At 31.4% G+C, this 11,776-nt stretch overlaps 1 protein-coding gene across 1 annotated transcript; it reads left to right on the top strand.

The window, feature by feature from the left end:
• The first annotated feature begins 3,241 nt into the window (after positions 1-3,241).
• On the top strand, positions 3,242-5,244 carry LOC106347167 (zinc finger protein CONSTANS-LIKE 16-like). The gene is made up of 2 exons (XM_013786664.3): positions 3,242-4,421; positions 4,768-5,244. Exons 1-2 carry the CDS (start codon positions 3,435-3,437, stop codon positions 5,023-5,025), a joined length of 1,245 nt encoding a protein of 414 aa, XP_013642118.1. The 5' UTR covers positions 3,242-3,434; the 3' UTR covers positions 5,026-5,244.
• The last annotated feature ends 6,532 nt before the right edge of the window (positions 5,245-11,776 follow it).

Here is an 11,776-nt window from a genome sequence, read left to right as displayed (position 1 = left end):
CGTTGCCTTGAATGTGCTTATATACCTGAGGCCTGAGCTAACAAAAGAAAAATTAAACAGAACAGAGCAAGCAAAAGAAAAATAAAAGTTTTTTGGGTTTGACCAATAAAAGCTATGTAATCAATAGTATTAGGTAATAGGGGGGGAGTTCAATAGGGGGCCAGGCCATGTGGTTGTACAGTTGATAGACTTGACAGCCTACTAAAATCCAATTTAACTTTGTGCACGGAAATTCTGGTGAGAACCTTAAAGTGGTGAATCGTTTTCTTTAGTTTTAATTTCTGTCTGTTTTCTTTTATATACCTTTTGATCGTACAAATAGTCAAATACGTAATTGGTTACACGAATGGCACGGGTTAAACAAGTTTACTAAAAATATTTAGCACATTAACGTCTTAAAGCACAGAAGCAAACAAGTCTCCAGACCCATTTTCATTTTCTTGTATGGCTAGGAAATTCCGACCGTTTATGCATTTGCTAAACCAGTATTATTAAGAATTGATATGTCTATGTAGGTATGTCTATGGACTGACCTGAGAAGTTTTACAATCACAAAAATAGGAGTAAAAATTGAGATTTTAAAAACCTAAGTGCTGTAGCAAAAGATCTACAAGATTACTTCAATATTCGATGAAGATATTGTTTAGACCATATATTAGCTAGCTCGTTTCCTATTAGACTCTATCAAATTTATTTGATGAGAGGTACTTTTCATTGCAATGAATTTTGATTTGTGAAAAAAAAAATGAGAGGTACTATCAGTGTCTCAACACATGTGTGTGTTTTTGAATTCTCCTCACTTCAAGTCTTCAATGTGTATTTGGCGGACCAATCAGTCACGATGCACACATATTTTTAGTGCATTCCGGAACAGACCTAACATGCATTGTCATCCCTAGAAATAAATGAATGAGACTTGTGGAAGTGGTAAGAGAGATGCGTTGTCAGTCTCGCCATAATTGGATTGGGAAAGATAACTGCAATATAACACTGGCCGTTCTTTTATTTCGGCAATAACTGAATGCAAACAATATGTTGGTTATACGTGAAACTGTAGTCTATTCATGTGGTTAGTTGTTGCCTCTACGCTCTCCCCAGTGCTATATTTTACCCACACCTCTTTATTCTTAAAGTCGTTAGATTCTTTGCTGTTTTATCAACACCTCTCCATCCTTACACATCCCAATTTTTACCCCTGATAAAATCTGGGGATCAGTATATATTATCAAAGCGTAATATGGAAGGTATAATTCAAAATTTTAACGGTGAAGTTTTTTCAAAGAACTAAGAAAAAATTAAAGAGGAACAAATTGTTAATGAGAAGTTCCTGTCCTACCAACATCTTTGGTTTTACGCCTTAAAACAAATCCACCAAATAAGAAATCAAATATACCACTCGAAAATGCGTAATGAATGAAGATTTTCTACATGAATTCAATAGGGTTAACTATATCTCAAGTAGCTAGGACTCCACCTAAACATGCACTTCTCAGATCTCATTATGATGGGTTTAACGAACATAAACAGTAAATCACCACCGTGTCTCTCACCGATGAGTGGTACACGCAGGGCCGGCCCTTGGGCCACAAAAGAAGCAACTGCTTCCAGCCGACATATTTATCATTAAAATTCGGCCACATTTTTCCAAAAAATTGCCTTAGTCTAGTGGTATAACATCAAGTTCTATGTCTAGGTAAAACGTAAACCTGGGTTTGATCCTCATCAAGCGGTCATTTTTTTTGCTTTTGCTTCTAGCCACTTAAACTCTAGGGTACACGAACTGTCTTAATTATACAAATCTTGAGTACAAATTATGTTCAGTTCGTCCTAGATTTGTGGAGTGAAACATACAGAAACTGCAAGCAGACTCTCCTACCATTGAAATTTGGATGACTAATAATCATTTTCTCGTAACAACTAAAATTAACGGTCGAACCAAAGTGAGTTCTGCAACTTTTGCAAGGATATGGTAAGGGTTTCTTGGGGTTAAAGTATGGGCCTCCATTTAGATTTTATTATTACAGTTTGTTTCGAGATCCTTTAACAATATCAGCCCACATATCTTTGGGCTAGATACCAAATCCATTTAAACCTGTTAGATTTGTCACATTAAGGCCACAAATGCTCTGTGGTCACTGGTAAATATGTAGAATAATTGGACAACGGATACTTCGTTGCTGTATTTTGTGGTCTATCGAATGCCATCCCTATCATTTTAGCTTCCAAGAAAGACTTTGATTGCTCTTTATATTGATTTATGAATTTTACTACAAACAATTATACTACTCTACGAAGATCCACATCTGATAATTTCACATGAACTATATTATACTGTTTTATAAAAATTCACATCTAAAACTTTTACTTGAATTACGCCATTTTTTTCAAAAAGATATATTATTTTCACCTATATAAATAGTTATAGATCTCATGGACATATTTTCTGATATAGATTCATAATTGTTTCATAAATCAAATCGGTGGACAAAGACCAAAGAGACTTTTGCAAACCATATATTGTTTATGGACTCGCCAAGATTTTCCCAACTATTTTGAAAATTTTCCCTTGGCTATACAGTGACAGAAATACTTGGTCACAAAAATTTGTAGCCATGATCGTGGCTAATTTCTAGTGTAAATTGCATGGGATGTTATAACCGCAGAGTCTTCCAAAAATATCACACATATGTTCAAAGGTACGTGTATGGTTCCAGTGCTCAAAGCTAGTGATAATTTTGAATGTGGTATCTTTAACAAGTTTGTACTGACCAAAACAGGGGGTCTTTTTTGATATTTGCTATTTCTTTCTTTTTTTGGTAAAGGTGTCGGTTTTTCTTTTACTTCACAATAAAAAGTTTTTATTTGCAAGTGTTCCAAAGAACTATCTATTTTGCATATTAATATTTTATAAGTGTCTCGTGTATAGTAACTTTTCATTCATTTTTTTGTAGTTGAGAATATTTACAACCCGGCCGAAATCTTTCCTACCAGAAAAGAATGAAATAACAAAAACCACAAAAAGTCTTCAATAAACGAAACCGAATAAGAGAAAGGAAAAAATTGAGGGAAAGCGACAAAATGGACCACACAAGAAATCCATTGGATAAAGAAGCAGACCAATCAAAACCCTATTACAAGGATCATCTTCAGAACTCAACCAATTAAAATCCAGATAAGGCCTTCAGGTGGGTCCCAATTAAAGACATAAACACCCAAAAAGTGCATTAAAATACTTCAAAATCCACTGACAAATGAGAACGCACTACATGCGGGGAATGTCCTCTCAGTCTCAAACACTCGTTGCCCAATACTATACCCCTAAGAGTACACACTATATCTAACTTTTTGCAGAGAGCAATAATTTGAAGAAAATATTCAATTATTGAAGTTGAACCCCCCCTCGTGCTCTCTCGTTTCTCGAGCTTGTGAAAAAGATGAAAAATTTGGCGAATGCTGTTGGAGCCAAGACGGCGAGAGCTTGCGACAGCTGTGTGAAGAAGCGGGCACGGTGGTACTGCGCCGCTGACGATGCTTTTCTATGCCAGTCTTGCGACACTTTAGTCCACTCAGCGAACCCTCTCGCTCGCCGGCACGAGAGGGTTCGTTTGAAGTCGGCCAGCCCCGTGGCCACAAAGTATAGCAGCCACAACCACTCAGCTTCTTGTCCACCGCTTGAAGCTGCAACGTGGCATCAAGGGTTCACTCGTAAACCTCGGACTCCACGTGGGTCTGGTAAGAAAAACAATTTGTCGATATTTCATGATTTGGTTCCGGAGATTAGTGCAGAGGATCAGACGGACAGCTACGAGATCGAAGAGCAGCTGATCTGTCAAGTGCCGGTTCTTGATCCCATGGTGGCTGAGCAGTTCTTAAACGATGTCGTTGAGCCAAAGATCGAGTTTCCTATGATTACAATCGATGATCAAGAGGACGAAGACAACGCTGAAAGTTGTCTGAATGGTTTTTTCCCGACCGACATGGAGCTTGAGGAGTTCGCTGCTGACGTGGAGATTCTACTCGGTCGCGGGTTAGACGTCACAGAGTCCTATGCGATGGAGGAGCTAGGGTTGTCTAATACAGAGATGTTTAAAATCGAAAAAGACGAGATAGAGGAAGAGGAAGGAGAAGAAACAAAAGCCATGAACATGGGAATATGCTGCGGTGAGGATCGGGGCGATGGGGATGGAACTGTGGCGTTTGAGCTGAGGTTTGATCACGACTCACACAACACATACGAAGAAGAGGCGATAAAGAATGCTGATTGTATTAAGGTGGAGGAGGAAGAGCAAAAGAATGTTCTAATGCTGAGTTTAAACTACGAGTCGGTGATATCAACTTGGGGAGGCCAAGGTCAACCGTGGCTGTCAAGAGAGCCACCAGAACGAGACATAGACATCAGTGACAAGCCAGTTGTTTCCATGGTATGTTATAGAAACTCATTCTTTGTAAATCAAAAAGAGTTTTTTTTTTTTTTCTGTTCTTTTTTTGTCACGAATCAAAAAGAGTTTTCTTTATATGTCAAATGAATATATTAGTCCATGGTGCTTATATATTACTTTAATTAGGTCCAAGTTAGATGTGGTAACCTAACAACATGGCCTTGAGATTTTGAAGGATTTAAATAATTAAGTAAATTTTAAAAATAATTTAGAGGTTTATGTTCATATATATATTAACTCAAAAATTTTAGGAACTCAAGGGTAATGTTTCATTTCGCTATGTTGAAGACCTGCCTAACAAAGTAGAGTTGAAAATGTGTGTTCCCAGGAAATAAATGGAGGAGAAAGTCATCATAAGCATTACGTTGGTGGATGTTTACCATCAAGTGGGTTTGGGGATGGAGGAAGAGAAGCTAGGGTTTCGAGGTACAGAGAGAAGAGGAGGACGAGATTGTTTTCAAAGAAGATAAGGTACGAGGTACGTAAACTGAATGCAGAGAAACGACCTCGAATGAAAGGAAGATTCGTTAAGAGAGCTTCACTTGCTCTATCTGCTGCAAGTTCACCATTGGGTGTGAATTACTGAATATCCTAGCTATTTGGCTATAGCTCACTTTACCTTTTAAATTGAATGTTTTTTGGTGGACTTTTTTCTTCTGCAATGACGGAAGTTTTTTTGCACTTAATTGTGCTTTGTGGGCTTGATATGTACATAGGGAAACCAAATAATGTGACTTGTATGAATAGAGCTGATGTATATATTATCTGGTAATAAGAATGTGACAAGGCACTTCCATTGTTTAAATTATTTAGTTTAACGATGTTTATCTCTCAAAGCCGAAACTGAACGAACAAATTGTCTCAAATCATAACTGAGCCGATTTTCTTAAAACATGCAACTCACCACCACATTTATAACACTTATATGTAACAAAGGGAATGAGTTGCCTGAAAAGCTACATTAAGCACACAATGAACCAAGATATATGTCGTCCCTACCAACATATATATGTGAACATTTTTAATGTAGAGTCCAGTTCCATTTTACTCTCTAGCTAATATTAAATTGACAACTAACTACCACACAAGCGTGTATTGCAGCAAACAACCTACCTACCAGCGCCTATACAAAATATCCTCATACATCTTTATCCAGGAGCAATTATTGATTTAAATCTGTGGTATATAAGAAATGTTACTTTTGGTGGCGCTTAACATTTTGGTAAGATGGGTTAATTCAAAGAATTTTTTTGGAAAAGCTAACGTATGATTATCTAAAGTTAAGTAGTACATGTTAAGAAAGTATATATGGGTTATACATCGAGGAAACTTTCAAAGATAAGAGATATCTTTTCGTTTTTGTTTCTATTTTTATAAAATGATGAAAAAAGTTCATTTCATAAAAAGACAGGACACAGCTAAAAGATGTAGAAGTCACATCGTCGGATGTTGTTGTGTAGCTAAGAGTTGGGTCCGCATGAAGGAGCCTAGAGAGGCATTGGCTTTGTAACTTATATCACATTCAACCTTCGATTTGCCGCTTTTCTTGTTACAGTTACTGGATAGTAGATAAAATGTGTACGTAAGTATTATTGGACAACTAGATTTTAATCCGCACACCCGTGCGGATAACATTTCATTTATAAATATAAAATTTTATATTATTTTGTATATAATAATTTATGATAATATATTGCTGTCATTTTAAAAATAACTAAATAGATGATATATAGTTATAAATATTAAAATTTAACATATGTTAACAATTTTATTTTTTTGTAAAAATTATTACATAATTTATGAATATTAATCATTTTAAAAGGTGAATGATATTTTAGTCACTTTAAACGGTGAATGATATTTTATTTATTTATCTTAATGAAAATATTTTTTTCAAAATATATTGGTTTACCAATTCAACATAATTTTAATATGTTTGCACAAAAAACAATTTTCATACGTAATTCATTAATTACTTCTATTTTAATATAATGTAGAATATACTTATAAAATTAATAAAATTAGCAAATAGTTTCATTATTTTATTTATAATAAAAATGCAATTAAAATTAATTTATAATAACATTATACTACTAATTGCAAAATTAATCAGTGCATTAATTAAAAGAATATTAAAAAATTTTAAAAGATTTTGTTAGATTTTTTCTCAAAAGATTTTGTTATTCCTAAAACTAAAATTTAAATTTAAATGGATTTGTTATTAATATCCTTATAATTATTTAGAAATGTTATACAGTAAATAAACTAATGTAAACAATAAAAATATTATTTGAATATATGGACCTAGACTTCTAGTATGACTATTTTGTATTAGATAAAAATGGTACTTCTCTTTTAATTTAAAATGGATTTGTTATTAATATCCTTATAATTATTTAGAAATGTTATACATTAAATAAACTATGTAAACAATAAAAATATTATTTGAATATATGGACCTACACTTTAAGTATGACTATTTTGTACTAGATAAAAATAATACTTCTCTTTTAATAGAGAATACTAGTTTCTGACCTACCCTTAAAAAGGCGGGTATATTTTTTGTTTTAAACTTTTTTACAAATTTAATTTTTAATATTTGTTTTTTTAATCATATGTCAATAATGTAACTGCATAAATTAATTACATGTAAATTAATTACATGAAGTAACGTGTTATATTCATCAATTAAAAGGTTAAAATTATTAAATAGCATAAAATAGTTTGGGCTGAATTCACTTCAAAAAAAAAAAAATTGGACTCAATATTGACAAAAGGGGAAAACGTAACCAATTGTAAATGGTCCAAGAATTTTGGATAGGAGGTTACGTATTGATTAATAAAGGTGGCTACAATTATAAGGGGGTGTTAGTGGGGATGAGATTTATAATGAGTCTTAGAATTTCTAAGTCTAGTGTTATTGGTTTATAGATTCTCATATTCTCATTGAAATCTATTGTTATTGGTTAATGATTCTATAACTCTATACAAAATCATTTGTTATTCAAAAAGTTTAGATTTTAATGATTCTACAAATCTATTAAAGTAAGTGTTATTTAGAGTTGAATTCTTATCATTTTAACTCACAAATTAAGATTTTGAGAATACTACATGTTTACCTTGAATTCTTAGAATCATTACATTACTTTATTTTCATAGATTTTCACAATATACAAAATTCTCTACATCTCTTTCCAAATTTAACAAATCTTTCAACTTTTAAAATCAACAAACTCTATAGAAATCTAAGTCCCACTAACACCCCCTAAAATATATGATTTATTTTTTAAGTTAGACACAATATTAATCAATTGGTCATGATGCTGTTTTAAGAGTATTGATATAATATTTATAAAAAAATTATTTGGCAAATTTTTAGGCAAAATTCCATACAAATATCCCCAACTAAATTTTGCTAAGCTTTTTAATACCTATTTTTTTTGTTAATACACAAGCTTTTAAAATGGTGTTGATTTAAATATCCAAAATATGTTTATTTTAATCAAAAATATTAATAAGTTTAAAATAAAATTTAAAAAATCTCTAAAATTCAAAAACAATCTCAAAATTCTAATTTTATTTTAAGTCTTAGAAATAAAAGTAACTAAATTATGAATAATCTTAAATTATATAATAAGAATTTTAAATATCAAATTTGGTTCTTTCTCAAAAATAAATAAATATCAAATTTGGTTCTTTCTCAAAAATAAATAAATATCAAATTTGGTTTATTTTTGGAAATAGAAAACAAATTTATTTACTTTCCCTTCGAAATTAAGTTTTTATAAATTTATATCTTTCTCCATAATTTAGTTACTTTCTTTCCTACAACTTAAAATAAAAGTGGAAATTTTTTTAAAAAATTCTTAGATTTCAGAGATTTTTTAAAATTTGTTTGAAACTTATTAATATTTCGGATTAAAATAAACAAAATTTAGGTATTAAAATGAACACAATTTAAAAGTTTATGTATTAAAATAAGTAAATAATTAGTTGAGGTATTAAAGTGGGTAACAAAAAGGTTTGTGTATTAAAAAGCTTTACAAAATTTAATTGATGTACTTGTATGAAATTTTTGTTTTTTTATATTAAAACATCTTCATATGATACGTAAGTGTTATTATTCTTCTAAAACACTAATGTAAAACCTAATTAATCTTAATTGTGTTTAAAGCTCGTTATATCAATAAAGGTTGAATTTTGTTCGGTATAATAAACTTATTCTAGGTCAAAATAATAATTTTTTTCTTGAACGTTATAACTATGGATCTAAAAGCTTGTAAATTATAATTTACAATCATTAATAAGAAACCCTAATATGGGGTTGCCTTCATCGAATAGCTTTATAGTTTTCTTGCTTTTTTGATGTACTAATTCTCGGTTATCATCAAGAAAAGGCTTCTTAAATTAAATGTCTTCCTAAAGAATGTTTAAAGGAAGTATAGTAAAAATCATATGCTGTAACAAGAAATCAGCAAGATAAGAGAAATTTATAAGAAAGATATATATCAAATTTGTTATAGATATGATCAAAAGTCATGAATCTATTATATCACCAAAAATGTACCCACAGAAACATGAAGTTAATCAAATATCGTATACGGTATACCAGTGACTCCCAATGTGGACATTCTTAAACAAAACCACCAAAACTTGCAAGTTTAATGTCTCGAATACAAACACAAGAAAGAATCATATGATATGATTTTAATGTATTTACGCTTTTTAAACGTAACGTTTGGTTTGATGGTGTCTTAGGGCTTGACTGGTGTAACCACAATTCTTACGATTGCGGGAGTTTGCGGATGCGGATGGTTGTGGTTTTAAACAGTTTTAAGATATTTGTATGACTGTTACTACGGTTAGAAATTGGTGTGTTTGCGGGATACTTATGACTGGTAAACCACCAAATACAACAGCAGTTAAATAATAAATTAACAATATTTACATTTTATATAATTATAAAAATATTAAATAACATAATAATATAATAAATATAAAAATTATATTGGTAAAATTATATTTTAAAATTATTAAAAAGTGTAAAATGTTTTATTTTAATAATTTATAATAAAAATTAAAATATAATAGATATATTTTAGTATATCTATTATTCAATTTAAAATTTTTATTTTTATTTTTATTTTTGTATTTATATTATTTTTTTAAAAAGAAAAAAAATATTTACCCTCCTGCAACCGCAACCAACCGCAAAAGCTGTGTTTTTTCATGGTAACGGGGAAACGAGTCATGGCTTTAAGCTCCTCATTGGTAGAGCATTAGCATTAGCATTATGCTCTACATTATCCAATCAACAATTGTTAGAAAAATATTTAGAGAAGTATTTACTAAATGCTAGTGTTCTCCAAATGCTCTGATATGAAGTTTTTAGAAGAACATTTGCATTTATAATTTATAAAATTAAGAAAAATATATAACTAATTCATTTATTTTATTTAATAATATCATAAAATTATTTTTACATCCAGAAAATAAAATTTTGATTTCTAAAATTAATTTACAATAATTTTTTATTTAAAAATAGTATTTCACATTTAAAATATAATATAATATATTAAATTAAATTTATTTAAATGTGAAATATTATTTTTAAAAATAGATATTTTAATTATAAAATTTATTTTAAAATAATAATTTTCGATATAAAAATAATTTTATATTTATTATATATCTTTTTAATTTTATATGTTAATATATATTTTTATATATATATACATTAGAAATATATTTATTAAAAATAAATATATTATATATTATATACTAATTTTTATAATAATTTTAAATAGTATATTCATACTGCTCTACCAATCATTCTATTAAATAATTTAGCAAAAGTATATAGCTTCTGCAGCATATTGCTTCTATAGTACTGCTTCTATAGCAAATTATTACTGCTAATGTTAATGCTCTACCAATCAATGAAATGTTCAAATATTATTTAAGGACTCTAAGAATTTGAAATAGTTTTGGCCAAAATAGAGAATTTGTTCTCGACAAATAAAAAAGCTGTGAATCCCATCTTATTTGGACCAAATCAATGGAGAGATTTACAAAGATTGAAAGGCAAATTGGACCCACCAATTAAATTGAAGTTTTGGAATTTTGTAATAATTTATTTCATATTAAGACAAGGGTGTCTCATGGCTGGCTGTGTGGGCTGGAAACTGAAGTGACATGTTTGTGGTCCACTCATCTTCTAAAAGTCTTTTCAAAATTTACAATCCATCGTTAAACAAAATGAGTAAATTCCAAAACGTGAGGGACCGTCATTTTGATAAACCCCCGTTTGGCATCTCCGTTTTATCCTATGATGTTTTCATAAGGACACGTCCGTAATATATTTACTTCTCTTAATCATTACTATACAATTTTTTTTTTGACTTAGCTTCAACTTTCATTAATTAAAGAGTTTTACAATGAAATTAGACCTCACACAAGATTCAACCACAAGACAAATGAGTGATCTAGTATCACTTAGGAACACGTCTATGGATCCTATGCTACCCAATCGATACTCCTTTGTACTCTTGCAACCACATGGGACGAATCCACACAACGACTCAGTATGAACCGCCCTTTAAACCACCTAAATTCTACCACTGATAACAAGAATACAAAGCTATTTCAAAAACAGTTAAAAGAAAACACAAAGAGAAACACATTAATACGCTCAGAGCAGTTGATGCCTTATGATTTGAATGAAGCACATGACCAACCGCCACAACACCGAGAGGTGCATTTTCCCATGTGGAAACTCTAACTGGCCTGAAACTAAGGCTTTGTATCCTTGCAAATGGATGGTCAGTAGTTATGAACTACCGAATATCCCAAAAGTCGGGTTGAGATTTTGGCAACAACGACTATTTAGATCACCACCAAAAAGGGACAAAGCGAAACTGCCGGGTAAGAACAATGCTTTGGCACTGCGAATGTTACACTTTGAAACATGAAACTACCAAGACCCAAACTCCTTCGTTGACCAGTCGATGAAGCTTGAACCTCCTCATGTTCTGTTTCTGAGAACCAGAGAAGCAGCATCTCTTGGGAGAACCTTCTTGCCGCTGACGAAGCTCCATATGTCCACAATGAAGCGCCATTCTTCCTTCCTCCGAGATGGCCATAGACGACCCTCTTCGACTGAAGGAATCACAGCCACACGCCACATCTGAGCCAAATCAACTGACACACGTCATCCTTATGAACTCAGGGAACGCCATTAAAAGGAGGACTCTCAACGTTCACTTGTCGAGGGTGAGACAAGAGCCTTTCCACACGCCATAAAATCTCTAGGCATCTAACCCACGCCCCATCTCTCT

Source organism: Brassica napus, chromosome A9 (assembly GCF_020379485.1).
Source record: "Brassica napus cultivar Da-Ae chromosome A9, Da-Ae, whole genome shotgun sequence".
Taxonomy (NCBI): Eukaryota; Viridiplantae; Streptophyta; class Magnoliopsida; order Brassicales; family Brassicaceae; genus Brassica; species Brassica napus.
The sequence above is the reverse complement of the archived record's forward strand: the minus strand, read 5'-3'. Positions and strand labels throughout refer to the sequence as shown.

Coding starts and splice junctions, on each gene's coding strand:
- LOC106347167 (XM_013786664.3), top strand. CDS start 3,435: ATGAAAAATTTGGCGAATGCTGTTGGAGCCAAGACGGCGAGAGCTTGC. Junction 4,422..4,767: donor ACAAGCCAGTTGTTTCCATG/GTATGTTATAGA, acceptor GTGTGTTCCCAG/GAAATAAATGGAGGAGAAAG.